The 19,625-nt window shown below is 36.8% G+C and overlaps 2 protein-coding genes across 4 annotated transcripts in view; one reads left to right on the top strand and one right to left on the bottom strand.

The window, feature by feature from the left end:
• LOC145693608 (phosphatidylcholine:ceramide cholinephosphotransferase 2-like) overlaps positions 1–19,625 on the bottom strand; it is a 391,824-nt gene that overhangs the window by 161,260 nt on the left and 210,939 nt on the right. The window lies entirely within an intron of this gene.
• Positions 1,160–8,601, top strand: LOC145693602 (uncharacterized). Its single transcript, XM_081769739.1, has 2 exons — positions 1,160–6,389; positions 6,465–8,601. Exon 1 carries the CDS (start codon positions 2,680–2,682, stop codon positions 4,669–4,671), a length of 1,992 nt encoding a protein of 663 aa, XP_081625865.1. The 5' UTR covers positions 1,160–2,679; the 3' UTR covers positions 4,672–6,389; positions 6,465–8,601.

Raw genomic sequence — 19,625 nt, 5'->3', positions numbered from 1 at the left:
ACTGAAAAGTATTGATAATTCAACAAAGAAATAATTATACTATGATAATTTAATTGAAATTCATCGTAATTTGGCACATGGCAAACAGCAGTGTGGTAATTGAAGTTGAAGGAGGGAAATTCCCATTCACCTCTGAATACTTTCCAGAAACCTCGTCCGCTTTCGCTTTCTAGACGGGGGAGGGAACTTGGTAATGGTATCAAACTTTCATGTGTAATTACAAAAATTAAATTTATAAACAAATAAGAAATCATCAGTTTATCAGGCTTTAATTGATAATCTATTCAAAAGATTCCCTATCAAAGGCGTGGTAGAAGAAGTTTCTGTTCTACATAGGTCGACATTACCAACTGACATGGTCGATATGGAAAAGATGTTGTATGGTGATAGAGAGATGATACTTCTTGCTGAGTATTTCAAAACTGACCGAGAAAAATCGTTATCAGACTTAAGTCTAACAAGTAGATTGTCGATGAGAAGTTGCAGAAATCGGGTAGAAGTATTCTCAATTTCCACGACAGAGTGCGAACGGGGATTTACCCCTTATGAATTTACAGATGACTGATATTAGAAATAGATTAAGTGCTCAAACATTGTTTAACTTGTTGCTCATCAATGTTAATGGCTCACCGCTAGACAAGCTCAAAGTAGACAAGCTAGTTATTTCTTGGCTGAAGGATGGACATCATTCCACTGCGGATGATTTACCGCCAAATAGTTACCAACAGGAAATAAATCCGATTTCAGATTTGTTTTAAGGTGGAAAATTACGAGTTACGGAAAATGTATACTTGTATTACTAATGGCTTTTTTGTGTTATTCAACTTTGTACCTACTTTTTAGTAACTCTCTTTTTTGCTTTAGGTAAACTACTTTGAATAAATATTCATAATAATTGCAATTATGCATATTTGTAACTTAAATTTAACGTGGTGTTATAACCGCCACCAGGTTATAGAAGTATTTTTTTGTGGACGCCCTGTATATTTCGTGAAGACAGTGATTATTATTTTCGATTTATACTTTATTCTGCAACGCATATAAGTTCTTTCTTTGGTGGGAATTGCTTCTTTCCCACACAATTGGACAAAGAAGTCTTTCATCGTTTTTTCATATATATATTTAAAACATTGATTTTGCTGAGAGCATTTCAGTTAGTGACTAACCATTTCAGTGTTTCTCCCTGACTCATTATATGCATAGTATATATTCTATAGTTAATGGGAACTGAATTAAGTGTTTTCTTTAATCGCTTATGGAAACATTATAATAGATTGGAGAAATACGGACTGACCAGATGTTTCAGTAACCAAAGTGGCACCAACTGTGTTGTTTCGTAGCCCGTTATCTGTACTTTCTCACGCCAGTGTTATCGCCGTGTCTAGTGCATTATGGGCAGTTGACTAAAATTAACAGAAATTGTTTTCTATATTCTGTTTGTATGTGCATACAGGTGAGTTAACCGAATGATTTTTGAAATGAACTGCCAACACTTTTCTGTTGACCATTGCAATCCGTAGCTTGAGCTTGGACGCTCAGGGAGTTTGACTCCAGGTCTGGAAGATGCAACCACGCATCTCGCGTTGAACTTCAAACATAAGTTGTGTTAAGGGGCACAAGCTATTTAGCCGGTGAAGGACGATTTCTTACGGCTAGCCCCAATCAGTGAAATCCCAGGTCCTCAGACCTTGTGCGTTTCAAAAGTTATATACGCGCCCTCCAATATCAGAATTCAACTGTGAAGACCTTCTTTTCGTTTATTTACTCAAGATTTACTTTTACGCTGCAGGACTGTTCAGCGTAACAACTGGGTTCATCGTGGGACGATCCAGACAACTTTTCCCCAATGCGAATCCCCCAAGTGTGTTCATGGTGTGAGCAAAGTATTTATAGTGATACCCGAATTATAATCATATATACATAGAAAGGGCTATATCTCCCGAATAGGGCAAAACGTAATTTCAACGGCAAAATTTATTAGTGTCCAGTGTTGTATTCATTTCTCTTCGTTATATTTTTTTTTCAAAATAGTGTTCTAATAAATAAGTATAGTGTCAATTACTCCAGTGTGTTTTCGTTGTGTGTATGAGTGATGTTTGTGTGCGTTATGGTCTGGATGACCGTCTGATCGTCCGTGAGGTTTTCGAGACGAGACACCCGAACCTCTCGGCGCCTAATGCTCATCTCATTATTGAGACCGACGAGCTTTTTGGGAAACAGTTTGTAACCTTTCTTGGAGAGGTCTTCATCGTCCTGTCCAGGTAAGTTAAAGTATCAGGAGTATGCTATTGGTAATACCACGAGCCGAGGACAGCGAACAGAACTACAGGCGGTTACAAATAAATAGCTTCCCGAACATGGACCACGAACTTGAGTTGGTTACAAATAAATGCCGCCCGAACATGGACCACGAACTGAGGACGGTTACAAATAAATGGACGCCCGAACAGCGGACATGAACACTCAATCGATTACAAATAAATGACGCCCGAACTACCGACCCGAATCGAGACCGTTGGTGCTCGAATACTCATAAGATAAATATATTAATATATCGTTTCTCTTTCAGCTTAGTACCAGGAATCTGAAAAAAAATCTCTTTCAGGTGATTTTAATCATAGCTTGTGACTTTATATTTTATTCTAATTGTATGTTTTTTCAAGTTTATTTTTGTCTAAGATGGCACAGGAAGTAGATATGATTACTAAGATAAGTTTACTTTTTAAAGAGAATATTGAAGATTTAAAAAAGGAAAATAAAGAAAACCTAGCTAGATTAGAAAAAGAACTAAAGAGTGAGTTAGGTCAGAAGTTAGACGCTGTACAAAGGGAATGCCGCGAAAATAACCAAAGATTAGAACAAAGTATTAGGAATGTAGAGGCCGAAAGTAAACGAAGGAACGAAATCCTCGAACAAAAATACGATGGCATAACACTGAAGATTCATGACCAGCTTCACGAAGTCAGTCATAGTACTAAACAGGCAATCGAACTCGCCACACAGACCAGCGTCGAAGTTAGGCAACAGACTGAAGAAACATGCCATCGTGTAGAACAAATAGAAACAAAAATCTGTAAAATTCAGAATCATTTAGGAGGCTTGCACGATTACACACAATCCCTCCAAGGGCAGTTGGAATCAGCCCGAGATGTGTGTCAGGCTAATAAGGAACGCTGCGTTAGTTTACATATAGACACAATCGATAAATTAGATGAGATGCATGACCGTATTGAGGAAATTTCTGAACGCGTAGAAGGGCAAGGTAAAGACATTAAAATGGTATATGAAGAGGCGAAACTGATAGATTACAATATGAAGGTAAAAAATGAATCTAACGCAGAATGTCGCGCCGAAATACGGGCAATAGATAAGAACATAAAAGAAATTAGACGTGATATGGTAGAGCTCGCCCAGAGAGTAGAAAGTACCGAAATTAGAGCGTCAGAATTCGAACCCCGAGTAGAAGCAGATACTCCTAGACAAGTTAGAAATAGGCACTACAGTGATTCGGCTTATTCGGAATGTAAAAACACCAGTAGTAGTGATAGTGCAAGTGATGATTCAGAAATCAAGGTTGTATGTGACCGAAGGCGCAAGCGCGACAAAAATGTTACTTTCACTAATCGCCAGAGAAAAAATACGAAATTAAAAGACGATGTCATGCTTAAGGAAATACAGTGTTTTCCTAAATTTCAGGGTGATCCTTCCAGTGAATCAATTCACAATTATTTGCAAAAGCTAGAGCTTACAGCTCAATTAGCCAACCTTTCTGATAAAGCTCTGTTTAAACTCATTCCACATTTGTTGCAAGGAGTTTCGTTAAGTTGGTACAATATCAGGAAAGACGACTTTATTAACTATGAGCAAATAAAACAAGCACTTATTGAAGCTTTCGCGGGAAAAGCCACAGTACAACACAGGCTATCAACCTGTAAGAGTACTAGGTTCGATCCCAAGGTACATAGTTCCGTACATGATTTCGCGCTAGATCAATTCAATAAACTTCGTGAATTGACACCGCAATTGCCTGAATTTCTCATACTTACAGATGTAATACAGACTTTGCCTAATAGATTTAAAACTGAACTCTTTCTTCATTCATGTAATAATATCAGGGAGTTTTTGGCCGCAATTCAAAAATTAGAAACTTTACAGGCTCAGCAAAGTCGTAGAGAAGAAAGATACAAGCAGGGTAATAATTATAATGGTAATCAAAATTTCGGTTTCCAAAGTAACCAACGAAATTTTTCGTATAATAAGAATAATAATCAAAGGTACCAGGATCAGCGTGTAAATAATATGAGAATTGATAGGAATCAGAACCGAGGTCGTAAGCGCACAAAACAAACTACCACAAACTACAGAGAGAAAAAGCGTAAACGAAGTTACAGTTATTGTAATAAGCAAAGATACCAAGTTCAGATCGTAAACAATACGAAATTCAAAGGGAATCAGAACCAAGACCGCACTCGAAAAGGTAGTAACAGAAACAGAAGGAGTCGTAAATCACGGCCACGTAACCTGAGTTCTCACAAACGAGACAGGAACCGCAATTTGTGTGACATTAAGCATAGATTTGTACGTAGAAGTAACCATCGTAGAAATAAACGAACAAACCGTAATTATCAAAGTAGAAACAGTAATCATAGAAAAAGAAAAAAAAAAAAGTAACCGAGACTTTGTGTGTTGATACAAATTTTTCTCCTCGGCGAGCGACGCATTTCTAAGCGATAAACATGTATTCATTTTCTTCCTTTTTGCTTTTAGTTTTTGATAGAACACCTGGATACGAAAAGAAGAACTACGCATTTCTTTTAAACTCATTTTTGCTTCCAGCTTTTAACTGTTCAGCAAAGAGCAGATAACACATTTTTCTTTCTTTTGTTTTGATAAGGCAGTCGCCAGACTCTAGAACCACTTGTGTTTATGGTTACGTATGACGGACGACACACAGCTGATTGATTCTTTTTTTGTGTATGTGTGTGTGTGTGTCTTTGCTCAACGTAGTACTTCATACCTCAGTCAGCTGTGCATTTGTGTTGCAAACCTTATCATTTACTTACTATTAGTTTAATGTTATTAATTTTTTCTTGTTTTCATTTCAGATGTTTGAATTTAGATTTTTTAATAAATAATTAACGCATTATATACGTAGGGGAATTGCATTTTAAAAGCAATTTGAAATCTTGGCGAGATTTCCGTACCCTCAGCCAGTGGGAAGATGTTTTGGCGTTATAATATATATTTTTATTGTGTTTTAAAATTTAAAAAAAAAAAAAAAATCTTTTAGGATTTCTTCCCACTTTCGAAATTCTTAAATATGTTATTACATGTTATTTAGAATTAATGTTTGATTTTCTTTTTAAAAAAATGTATCGAGATGCCCAGGATAAGAAAATTTTTAGTTGTTAGTTATGTATATATTTCTGTATTTGTAAATGAAACTTAGTACGTAATCTCATGCGTAGAATATGAAACTTTACACTTATAATCAATGTTAAATTTATTTTTCAGTGTAAATCTTAGATTTTCGTTTTCATTTTGAAGTGTTTACTGCAATTTTATTGAACCTCATTTACGTCATTTACCCGATTTTGACTTATTTGAATTTCCAGGATGTGACATGATATATTTTGTTCGAAGAGAAAAGTTTAGAACGGAAAGTAGGCTAAGCCTTAAACAAGTGATAACAGACATTTCCTTGTTGGTAATAGAATGTGCAGGAATGTCGTGTGAATAGTATAATTCTCCGAACGAAAGCAGTAATCTTTTTATTTTAGAAGGAACTATATGAACAGATATTCTGATGGTGAACGGTCGTTTTTTCCCCTCATATTAATATATATGCGGAAATATGTTTAACTTCTATATTTTCTTGTAATTTCTAATTAACATTTTTTTTCGTCTTCTCTAGACCACTGAACGACCGTAGGGAACTTCTTCGGGTAGGATATTTTATGGGGATAAAGATAAATATTTTTTTTCAGGGAGGCAATTTTTCCTGGAATTGCAGATCTGTTGCAAAAATGGATGTGGCTAATCCATTGGATATTCCATAGCTAACTGTATTTTCGCCATCAATCGCAAAATATAGTTTTCATTTCTCTTCTTCTTTTATAGTAACCCGTAACTAAACATGTGTATTCTTAGGTTAGATTTTTTTTTTAGTGTATGTTATTGTCTAGTAACATTTCAGCGAATATTTTAACGTTTATGAATCGTAACTATATTGTGTACTTGTATGCTAATGAGTTGTAATGTTTATTTTTCATGTTAATTTTGAGAAAGTTATATTTTAGTCACAGTATGTCCCAAAACTATTTGGATTTTTTTTTAGTAAAATTGTTTTTGTTATGGAGGATTTCCTTCAGAAATCAACATGGCCAAAGGTTTTGGAATATAAACCTTTAGGTTTCAGCCATAACAAACAGTATGGAGGATTTTAGAAATCAACATGGCCAAAGGTTTTGGAATATAAATCTTTAGGTTTCAGCCATACTGCCAATGACGGATGATTTTCTTCAAAAATCGACATGGCCCATTATTTATGAGGTTTCAGCCGTCTTAGAGATATTGATATAGATCCCGAAAAATAAACTTATTTTCTTTTTTTCCGACAGTATGAAGCCATAACGTTTTTTGAGAATTACTTTCTGTCAATTATTTCATATGCTCGATGACTGAATTTTAATATGTTAATAAGACCATTTTGAAAATTTTGTAGCGAAGATGCCTAAGGAAGCTTGTTACAGCTGTTTTGTAGGGAATTTAATTGGATGTTTCAGACCAACCAGAAAGTTGTAATGTCGTTGACTATATTCTTGTTTGTATCTCATGTTTTTCTCTTAGTAGGTCTCATGTATTTTGTCTTATAGAGACATATCTTTACGATGCTACGAGAGCATTTGTATTTTGTGTGTTTACACATTTTTTCTAGGTGGAAGACGTATGTTATGTTCCAGGGAACATACGCGTAGTTTACTGAATATTAATGTTTATATTTCAGTTTTGTGCAGAAACAATTTTGTAAGTGCCTAGGGTTGCAGGCCTTCCTCGTTTCTAGTTTTTTTTGCCTCGCAGGTGTCGATGGCATATTGTGTGTGTAAGTACGTGTAGTATTACACATTTTTCCCACCTATGGTTTTGGTCAATTCATGGTGTAATGACCATTTATTTTCAGGAATGTTTGGACTAGTGAGTCAACTTCCTTGATTCAGACCTTAGAAAAACTTGGATCAACACCGTATAGTTTTCAACGCTGCATTAATAAGCTCTTTTGCAGATAATACCCATATGTTCTGGTAACCCTACAATGTTTACGTTTATGGAAGTGAACAACGACCATTATTCTAGGCCTAAGCTAATAATAACTTTGTTTCAGAACGAAACCATTTGTTGTAATGAGCATTATTGAATTAAAGTCTCGATTTTCACGACGAGCAGATGGCATTTGATCTTATGGCGTGCCGAATTTTCTTCATACATGTCAACGAAATTACGATCTTTTCTTTGATATGCAGAATCATGCTTATTTCTTGGAATTACTATGAACGTCAATTTTGACACTTAAGTTTATTTTTTTTTATTTTTGAAAAACGATTTTTCGTTCTTTTCTACCAAACAACACGAGGCACAGTTAAAAAAAAAAAAAAAAGGGACATACAGGTGAAAATCTTATTTTTGTTTATATATTGTCATTTTATCATGTGTTTACATTTCCATTCATTTTATTTTTTCAATGATTTTCATATTTTTCAAATATATTAGAATGATATCGAAACTTTAACAATAATTTTAATATTTTAGTACCTTTAACATGTTTTGCTATTTGCTTATTCATTCATATTATTATATTTTAAATACAGATATCAGTATATTTAAAAAGAAGACATTTAAAAAGTTTTTATTGAGATATTTGATAATTCTTTAAGTCGATTTTTTCATGAATAGTTATTGAGTGTGTATATTTATTTCATATTACACAAAATAAAGTGATCGAAACGGAACACTTAAACATTTTATGAAAAGAATTTATTAGTGTTTAAAAAAAAAAAAAAAACATTTAAATAGCCCTATAACGTATTTACTTCATATTATATCAAATAAAGTGATCGAAACGGAACACTTAAACATTTTACAAAAAGTATTTGTGTTTATCTTTAAAAAAAAAAAAAATAAGAATTTTAATAGCCCTATAAACGCTTTCTGCGAACTTTAAAAAAAAAAAAAAAAAAAAAAAAAAAAAAAAATCATACAGGTGTTGTAACCGTACTTCGTTTCTCACACCAGTGTTAAAAAAAAAAAAAATCTCCCCTTCTCCCCTCATCAACTCATCGTTGGAGAATCATGGAGGATACTTACACAGGAAGACAGCATGGTTTCAACATGTGAGGAAACGGAAGATAAGGAAACCCAACTGCACCAATTGTTCAAGAGGATCTTATTACTTCATGGAACATTTGGATTGGACATTGCTCATGCAGGAACCTCATCATGTTGTCGTGAGTGAACAAGTTCTTTAACTATTTTAAATAGCCCTTTTTCAGGTGAAAAACCATTCATCGTTTATGCACGTAAGTCTCACACCATATGACAGTGTTGCCAACTAACTTATTTTAAATTTTCAGGTGAAAAACCTAATTTCATTCATACTTCGTCAGACGGCCAAGGGTTCTCAACCTGTCTACATGTGCACTTAACAGGTCGTTCCACTTTCGGACACCAATCTATAACCGCCACCAGGTTATAGAAGTATTTTTTTGTGGACGCCCTGTATATTTCGTGAAGACAGTGATTATTATTTTCGATTTATACTTTATTCTGCAACGCATATAAGTTCTTTCTTTGGTGGGAATTGCTTCTTTCCCACACAATTGGACAAAGAAGTCTTTCATCGTTTTTTCATATATATATTTAAAACATTGATTTTGCTGAGAACATTTCAGTTAGTGACTAACCATTTCAGTGTTTCTCCCTGACTCATTATATGCATAGTATATATTCTATAGTTAATGGGAACTGAATTAAGTGTTTTCTTTAATCGCTTATGGAAACATTATAATAGATTGGAGAAATACGGACTGACCAGATGTTTCAGTAACCAAAGTGGCACCAACTGTGTTGTTTCGTAGCCCGTTATCTGTACTTTCTCACGCCAGTGTTATCGCCGTGTCTAGTGCATTATGGGCAGTTGACTAAAATTAACAGAAATTGTTTTCTATATTCTGTTTGTATGTGCATACAGGTGAGTTAACCGAATGATTTTTGAAATGAACTGCCAACACTTTTCTGTTGACCATTGCAATCCGTAGCTTGAGCTTGGACGCTCAGGGAGTTTGACTCCAGGTCTGGAAGATGCAACCACGCATCTCGCGTTGAACTTCAAACATAAGTTGTGTTAAGGGGCACAAGCTATTTAGCCGGTGAAGGACGATTTCTTACGGCTAGCCCCAATCAGTGAAATCCCAGGTCCTCAGACCTTGTGCGTTTCAAAAGTTATATACGCGCCCTCCAATATCAGAATTCAACTGTGAAGACCTTCTTTTCGTTTATTTACTCAAGATTTACTTTTACGCTGCAGGACTGTTCAGCGTAACAACTGGGTTCATCGTGGGACGATCCAGACAACTTTTCCCCAATGCGAATCCCCCAAGTGTGTTCATGGTGTGAGCAAAGTATTTATAGTGATACCCGAATTATAATCATATATACATAGAAAGGGCTATATCTCCCGAATAGGGCAAAACGTAATTTCAACGGCAAAATTTATTAGTGTCCAGTGTTGTATTCATTTCTCTTCGTTATATTTTTTTTTCAAAATAGTGTTCTAATAAATAAGTATAGTGTCAATTACTCCAGTGTGTTTTCGTTGTGTGTATGAGTGATGTTTGTGTGCGTTATGGTCTGGATGACCGTCTGATCGTCCGTGAGGTTTTCGAGACGAGACACCCGAACCTCTCGGCGCCTAATGCTCATCTCATTATTGAGACCGACGAGCTTTTTGGGAAACAGTTTGTAACCTTTCTTGGAGAGGTCTTCATCGTCCTGTCCAGGTAAGTTAAAGTATCAGGAGTATGCTATTGGTAATACCACGAGCCGAGGACAGCGAACAGAACTACAGGCGGTTACAAATAAATAGCTTCCCGAACATGGACCACGAACTTGAGTTGGTTACAAATAAATGCCGCCCGAACATGGACCACGAACTGAGGACGGTTACAGTGTTTTAGTGATTACACAAATTACAATTATGAGCATACTTTACGGAGATGCTCTCACATAGGGTACCCGAGCACCTTTATACCCTATGAACAACTGATTTTTCAAGTCTTTTGTGAGAAAAATACTGTGAACTGAGAAACTATAACCTTTTCCATATTGTACAGGGGTATTTTCCTGCGAATGGAAGTTTCTTGTGGAATGCGTTCAGAAACTAACACTTGCAAGAATACTCTCTTAGTACAAGTATATTTTAGGCACACACTAATTCCCCCCCCCCACCTCGAACTGTTTCAATTTCCTCACTGACAAACACTTAACCATTTTATATCGTAAATGTCAGATCCACCGTTATTGTAACAGAGTGGTGCTTGAGCGATTGAGCAGAAATTCATACTCCGATTAGTGACAATTTCACAGTCTTGTTTTATTACAAGTGTAAACTCTAGTCAATTCAGAAGAGGCCGTGGATCGTGTTCAGAGTTGATGACGATGGATTTTGGTGAGAGTAGGTCAAAGTGGATGAGAGTGGTTCATGGTGGGTGGTGGGTCAGAGTGGGTCAGACCCCCCAGAACATTGTTTCTGAAAGAAACACTGCTTATGAAGGACTTCTTTTTCTGCGAAATGTTATCTCAGTTATTTCCAAAGCGGATGACCAACATATCGAGCCCTTGTAAGAAGAAATTAATATGAAAGTACACTTGGATAGGTTAATTTTTGAGCTATTTTTCGTGGCAATTAAAACGCAACTCCTGTAGCTTTCTTAACTGCACGGGAAGACAACTAATACGTACTCACGGAACGGCAAACATTTTCATTCTATGAACCTTCATACATACAAAAACTTTATATTTCCAAATGAAACTATATAGCGACATTAATGAGTCATTTCAAAAGAGTGTGTGTGTGTGTGGGGGGGTAACTGTCCCTCTTTGCTCCCCTAATCGCCGCCCATGCTATGATGTATGGCACATTTCTGCGAAATTAATAATAATATGATTAAACTGTTTACCCACAACAAAATCCTGCTCGTTTTGCTGAAGTGGCTTTTCCTAAGTTTTATATGTTTCATATATCCTACAGTTTTTTTCAGGCCTTTTTTTTTAATTTGTCCAAATTTATATTTCTCCTTTTACCACACAATCGTTCAATACTTGCACTATAATATTTACAATCAGTATATCATCCTGTAACGTATTTTATTCCTAATAAAAATCATTGAACAACACAACATATAAACCCTATCTCACTGGCTTGCACGCGAACCTTTGGTGCATGGGGTCCTGAAGACAATTCCGAGTGGGAGAACATTGAACGACAGTGGATCGAATTCCGCGTTAAACCTATAGGTCCACTTCTCATATAGCCTCGCCGACGAAAGAGGACGCTAAACGGCAATCAGTCAACAGTTGCAAATTTCGGCTGCATAAACAACTTATGTCTTGTGGAACTTATTAAATTTATTTTGTTAAAGAAACTCTTTTAACAAAATTTCAGTATTAACGTGTCAGATATTTCTATTTAAGGACAAGAAAAAACATATTATTTATTTTGTAACTAAATGATAGCTCTACCCACGTAGATTATAAAAGCAGAAACAATGAAAATCGATACAATAGTGACTGACATTATTTTAACAAATATCGATTCAGGTAATAGTTTGGGCTGTCACAAAACTATGAAAAGTTAAAAATTCCGATTAATTGTAGCAACTTCATCAGTGGTGGACATTGGAGGAGGATGTATGCTATTAATCAGCCCATTTCGTGGGCATCCAAACTCACGAGCCCAACGCTCGCTAGCTCGGCATTCGCGCTCGACCGTTCTCGGGTTCAATAATTAAGCGCTACCCCGAGCGCCACTGAAATAAGTCAGCGCGAGTCCAACTGAGGGAAGTCAGCCCGAGCACGATTCCCAAAGGAATAAATGAGCGAGAGCCCAGTTGAAAAAAATGAGCCCGAGTCCGAGAGAGTCCAGAGCAAAATGGCCATCTATGAACCAAAGTCATTCCATCAAGTCTTTTTCCATCTGATCTGCTGCATTCTGATGGTTCTCTCATTGATTGTGTTTGTTCAGATATCAGCGCTCTCGTCATTTACTGCTGAATGACGTGAGTGACTGTCTGTCTACCAACACTCTTTAAACATGACAGTGTAGTAGACACTTCTTATCTAAAACGTCTCCAGCACAGGGAGGGCAACAATGAGGCACACTTACTTCTTAATGTAGCGCTATTTCTACCCGGAAACTTTCATGGGAAAAATCAAATATTATTCTTATTTGCATTATTATTTTTAATAATTATGTACGTACACACGAGAAATTGTCTACTGCAATTAATTGAAAGGAAAAATACGATTAATGACCTTGCTATGACATTAACTTTTCATCTAGGGGACATGGCAGATGATATTTTAAATTTTGCCTCTCTCCAAAAGAGGTCAAACAGCAAACTCCAAAACAGTTGCTTTTAAGAAAGTTTGTTCTCCTCCCTCGCGTGCCCTCGTTCTCCTGAAGGAAGTTGTCTCTAGCCATCGTGCACCCTCGCTCCCGCAGTAACACTTGGCCCTCACCCTCGTTCACCCTCGCCCTCTTCGTCGAAGCTTGTCCTCGCCCTCGCGCATCCTCACCCTCGCTGCCGAAACTTGTCCTCGCCCTCGCGCACCCTCGCCCTCTTCGTCGAAGCTTTTCCTCGCCCTCGCGCACCCTCACCCTTGCCATCGAAGCTTGTCCTCGCCCTCGCGCACCATCACCCTCGCTGCCGAAACTTGTCCTCGCCCTCGCGCACCCTCTCCCTCTTCGTCGAAGCTTTTCCTCGCCCTCGCACACCCCCACTCTCGCCATCGAAGCTTGTCCTCGCCCTCGCGCACCCTCGCCCCCGCTGCCGAAACTTGTCCTCGCCCTCGCGCACCCTCACCCTCTTCGTCGAAGCTTTTCCTCGCCCTCGCGCACCCTCACCCTCGCCATCGAAGCTTGTCCTCGTCCTCGCGCACCCTCGCCCTCGCGGCCAAACCTTGTCCTCGCCCTCGCGTCACTGTGGGCGAGGATGCCCTCGAGAGGGCCACCCTCGCGAGGGTGAACATCTCTGCATGGGAATAACTCATATTACTGTTTTTGGGATGAGCGATTTATAGTCTAAGCACATTTTCGCGCAGTTCTGAGCGTTCGAAGTTCCAATAAAGAATAAATTGTTATAATTGTGCACAATTTTTATTGAGTTGTTTAGATGATACCGAAACGTCCATAGTGTAATAAGTCTTATTTAAAACAAGAGCCACTCATCTCAGAAGTTCATATTCTCGTAATTGTAGTACGAAATTTTAATAGTCTGGCTTAAAATAGGATCTCAATTGAAGACTTGCTGTAGAAAACAATGTTAAGTGCCAAACACAAAAGTTACTGTAACAGTAGAGACAAAAGATAATAAATTGTGCCCAAGCGTAAAAAAAAAAAAAAAAAAAAAAAAAAAAAAAAAAGTACTATTGTTTAGAACTACGACTTAGCATTTAACCAAATATGAAAATGTAACTAAGGCATAAATGTATACAAAAAAATAAAATAAGTGAGACAGTTTCAAGGTGGTACTTACAGTGTTTTCTACAGCAAATCTTCAATTAAGCAAGGCACATTTGTAGCCTAAAGACATTTCTTCAATTACCCCCTCAAAACCTCTTTTTAGTGCATATTATTAAATACATTGTTTTAAAACATATTTTCCGTTTATTATTTTCTTTTTTCACTTTTTAGTTGTGCTGTGAAACGGAATAGTCAGTTTATTCTTACTACGCACAGAAAAATGCTCAGTAACGAGACAAATAGAACGCCTATTCTTCTGCAACCAGTCCTACTTTAGTGGGTTTCGGCTGTCTAAGCAACAGGCGCTCGAAAATTATCTCCAAATACGGTGGGTAATTTTATTAAGTTATGGCAAAACGATCAACGAAAATTATGTGAAATTGTCATTAGGCTCACGTATCTATATAAAATTTCAGAGCTCGGGTTAACATGGAAGAAAAGCACAAAAGGCACCAACTTAATTTTGTTCTTATTGGAACTACGCAAAAAGTAAAATTTAATTCAATCTTAGTTGTAAATTATTGAATATTGTCAAATTCTTCCTGCTTTATTATCCCAGTTTATACACAGTGTTCGCTGTTAAATAAATGGATTTTTAAGCACTAACATGTAAATAATTGAAGACTACAAAACAATACTGAGGAAAAGTGAGAAATAATATGAAACCTGAAAAGTGCATAAAGTCAATCTTCTAAAGTTAAATCATCCCCGTTTTGCCGTTAAGTCCCCCCATATTGCGGGCACGTTAGTTACGCCACTGGGTTGGTGGAAAGTATTATGAAAATAGACACACGCTGGCAAGAGTAACTTACTGGACAAGAATTTGTGTAAATAGAACATAACAAGGTACATTCATATAAATTCAACTTTTTAAGAGTATTTCTGTATACTTTTTTGGAAGCTCAAGTATTCTACACTCTTTTTTTTTTTTTTTTTGCCAAAATCACTGCTTTATACACTTTTTTATGTTGGATCACACTGATCTGACTTAAAGGAACTCAAAATTCAAGTTATTAGTTTTAGTGATATCAAGAAATGAATCCGCGCACTTAGATCAGGAAATAAATTTAAACGTTGATTTTGATTTTGAGTTTAACGCCCCTTTGAGCAGTGAGGCTATATGGGACGGAACCTATTGATTAAGATGAAATCCGAACCACATGAGCTACCGCCAGGAATCAAACCCGGGCCTCCCATGCCAAAGGCGCGTACGCTAACCGCTTAGCCACGAAGGAGCTCTAAATAACTAAAAGACATACGATACGCTCTGCGAAGTTCAGCTTATCGTTTATTGGTTAGATTTCAGTTTAGTGTTCTATTCGGCACTAAGGTTATTTGAGATGTGATCGTACAGTTTAACGTGGAACCCGAACCCGTGAGAATGCGTTCAAATTATTCCAAGATCCTCCAGCGGGAATCGAACATCGGGACTTCATGCACCTTCTATGCACTGGACCAGCGTGGTGCTAGCATATTGCTTGTCACGTGGTCATGATCTCTCTCGCTTTCATGACGAAACAACTGCAGTAACCACTAACATTGGATTCTTCCCAAGCCAGTAGCGTAGCCAGGATGTGTGTTTTGAAGGGAGGGGGGCAAGTGCTGTTATAGGTACATATAGAAAAATTACAAACAAAAAATATATAAACATAAAAATATATAAAAAATTACAAACATCAAAGTGCCAAAGTACATTGTCGGACCTCTTTGGGGGGCCCGGTCCCTCTGGGCCCCCCTTCCCTACGCCACTGTTCCCAACAAGACATAATGTTGAGCTATGGTTATATACTCTTCACATGCTCTTTGTGGTCAAATATTTCTGTCATCTTAGATTCCAGTTAAGATTACCAGCGAGTAATCACGACTAAATACTGATGAAGATAGAACATTTCAAGAATATGTAAGATGAATTGTAAATTTGGTATGCGGTGACAGAAATAAAACAAAGACAAAATACTTGGGGACAAATAGTACTTACTCTTATAACAGAGTTTCGCCTTGTAGTTAAAACATTTTCTACCTTTATATAAACAACCGATATATGTTAAAATAAAACCTCAAATATAAAACAACAGTACTTTTCCACTATCCTCTTTTTCCTTTACCTCCATTAACAGTTTTGTGAATGTTATGAATCTGAATTCTTCCAAAATATTGTATAACTTCTCTCTCGCAGCCAAATGTTAAAATCTACAAATATTTAGTATGTTGTACTGTCATATCCCCACTTTCTCTTTAAGCAGTAATATGTGGAGAGCATTAGGTATTGAGTATCTATTCAAATATTAACCTTCTGCGTTTAAAGTCATTGATGATTTTCAATTCTCCATCACCTACATAGCTGGTTAAACACACTAAAGGATGTTAAATATACTCTTGTAGGGAAGCTGCTAATAGTAACATTCCTCACTAACTCCTGCAATCCTTTTTATTCTCTTTCGTTCTACAAATTACCTATGGACATAAAATTGGTGTTATCGGTGTCGATTAGATACGTCATATCACTAAGAAGGAAATAAAATTTGTGATATCGACATCTAATGCACACACTAAATAATAATGTTCTTTTTTTCAAAAGTAATTAATTCCATCAGTAACGAAGTTCTGAAAATTTCTTTAATGAAACGCTCAATTTCATATCGCAATATGATAATCTGATTTGCAGTAAACAACTCTGAAAAAAAAAAAAAATTCTAGACTACACAACCTAATGCCCCAATTTTGAGTGCATGCTGGAAATAAGAGATTCTCCGAAAGTCTGTCGGATGACCCAAATATGTTGCATGCCACCTATGCAATACTTAGGCTCCAGACGATGACGTCATATCACGCCACTCCCGCAACGTCACACATCTAACAATCGATTTAGAAGAGAAACAGGAAGGGACAACTTTCCACGCGTTCTCTATTAGCACTACTTTTTTTTCTATCCTAATTAACCACCCATCAAAAACAATACAAAAAAATTCAATCCAGTCTACACATAAAAAAGTGACATTCGTTTGAATTGTGAATGGGAACTTGGATTGGAGATTTTTTTTTTTGTTTCGTTACTGTTTTACTACTTGTTGCGACTAAGCATAATTAATATTATGTGCAATATTTATGTTGTTTTCGACTTGTCGTCATGAATTTTCCGTCTTACTTTCACATCGAAGTTTCTACACACTATCAGAAAATACTAATGCTTTCTAACACCGGTTTGTATGAAACTTTACCAGGCCTACGGGGTCGAAATGAAGAAAATACAAGAGTAAAACATTAATAATAGTAATAAAAGGATAACAGTCAAAACTAAATTCTAGGATAACAATATCATAATAATTTAACATTCTTTTAGAGAGTATTCATTCCCTATGCGAGGAGTGATCGTAAAAAATGGTTACAAAACATATAACTTTTGTGTTATTCATTGTAACTTAACGAGAATTTATTTGTAGGTTAACAACATGTTTGCTTTGTTGCAGGTTTGAGGATTTCAGATTCTGACCATGTATACTCGAAAAGCGGACATTTAAAATTGGTCAAGAGTAGACGCGAGGTAAGTGGTGTGGTTTCTGTGGTACAAAAACAACACTACACATGCTAACATTCATATGCAGATTATAGAGATGTATGAGGAAGGCTCAATTTCAAAGTAACGTTTAGCAAAGTGATAGTGTGCTTTCAAAGAAGGACGGATTAGTATTGTTATTGCCAACCTTGGACATAGCGGTAAACCAAGTACCTCAACCGTTAACGTGAACTGTGATCGTCTGGATGAGTGTATTCTTATGGACAGAAGAACATCATTACGCTCAATATCAGCTGAGATGGCACTACTATATGGTGTTGTGCAAAAATTGTGGTTTATGTCCTTAGATATGAGACATGCGTGCGCGAAATGGCTGCCACGAACACTATTTGAGAACCATAAGACAACCAAAATGACGACGTCGCTGAATATCCTGCAGCACCACGCAGCGAAGAAGAACAATTTTCTTCTCCAGGTAGTTACTGGCAATAAAACAATAACGCATCTGTTCCCTTCATCAAAGAAGGAGGTATCCACGGAATGGAAGCATGCACTTCTCCACGGAAGAAGAAATTTAAAGTTGTTGCTTCGTCCAGGAAAGTTTTGGGAGCACTGTATTCTGGAACTATAATGTGTGCTACTTATCGATTATTTGAAACAGGGGAAAAACCGTGCATCCTGAAAGGTATTGCAGGACACTTTTAAAATTGCAGGATGTCATAAAATGTCCTGGGCTCCTCCGCAATGGTGTGATTCTTCTGGATGATAATGCGAGACGACCCCATTCATCACAAAAATTCGTTGAGTGTATACAGTATTTACGTTGGAATGGCTACAGCACTCCTCTAGAGTCCTGACTTAGCTCCCAGTGACTTTCACCTTTTCCTTGCTCTACAGCAGAACATGGTTGGCCACTATTATCTGACATGTGATATGCAAAAACTGCTGCCTCATGGTGGCTACGAAAACGACGTGGATTTCTGTGCAACTAGTATGGAAACCGCATCCACCGTTGTAATAAGTGCTTGAACAATAAAGGTGATCACATCGAGGACTAGTGTTGAGTGACCTCTAACAACAGATGTATTGATTTTCCAGCTATGTCTCACACATAACCCATAATTGGCTTTATAACATCTTTTCCCGATCACCCCTCGTACTACTTTGTGCATTAACATACAAACAGCTAACTGATGACCAGAACACACATGGTTTTCAGTACTGAACACATATATCTGGGGCTGAGAGGTAAACTATGCCAAGTCACTTTTTGGTCGAAATTTAGTTATCATATTTTTCTTTACTTACGCTAGTACGAGGGACACTAGGAACGTTTTGAGATGTGGACAACTGGAACGCAGGAAGTGAAAAATTTTTTCGTCAATAAACAATCGACGCAATTCAACAAAATATTGTCTTGAAAACACCTTTTCACTTCTGTGAAATTAATATTTTATGACTTATACTACAATGATAAGTTTGTTTTCTTCAAGTGCTAAAACTTTTACTAAAGAAGACTAATATATCATACAAATAACGTAATCATGCCCTAACTGGTCTGTATACATGGCCGCCTTTTACTTGATATGCAAATATCCACATTCGTGTGGGTGTTTATTCCGTGTGCAATCTGTCACACTCCAATTCATTTATTTAAATTCTCCGTTTAGATTATCTTCCTATTCCGCCTAAACATTAGCTACGTTTATTTCGAATACCTTTGACAGAAACTATTTACTTCTCAAGTTTTCCGTTTTATTTATTACATATTCTTTTTATTATTAATTTTTTAGAACGCATTTCCTTTAAATCATACAATTAGAGAGTTCAACGCTACACTCTCACCTTTGGTGCGAGTGGTCCCGGGTTCGATTTCTAGTGGGAACACTTGGTTGAAAAGGTGTAATAGCTTCCTCAGGTCAGCTATCCTGAGTGAGGTTTTCATGGGTTTTTCTCATTCACAACAGGTAAATCTACTATATAGGTGTCAGGCCGCTTCCTTCCTTCTCCAGATAGTGTGCTCTCCGAGGGACGTCATCTCTCATACGTAACGGGCTTAAGGCCATAAATGCTAGTAATGTGCAAAAATATGTATAAATAAAATACAGTCCAAAACTTCTAACATTTTCAGAACTTTATTTTTTCTATTGGTAGACAGTTACATTTCTTCGATAGTGAATTTTTATACCGATGATTTTGCATCAGTTAGTTAGTTGTTCTGGAAATTCCAGGGAAAAAGAGTATAATGAAGAACATTAAAAAAAAAAAAAAGTACACATTCAAACACGAAGGAATTGCCCTATGAAGGGAATGTCG

This window comes from Thermobia domestica, chromosome 1, assembly GCF_964235325.1.
Source record: "Thermobia domestica chromosome 1, izTheDome1.hap1.1, whole genome shotgun sequence".
NCBI classification, from domain to species: domain Eukaryota; kingdom Metazoa; phylum Arthropoda; class Insecta; order Zygentoma; family Lepismatidae; genus Thermobia; species Thermobia domestica.
Note: the sequence above shows the minus strand (reverse complement) of the source record. Positions and strands in the feature narration are given on the sequence as shown.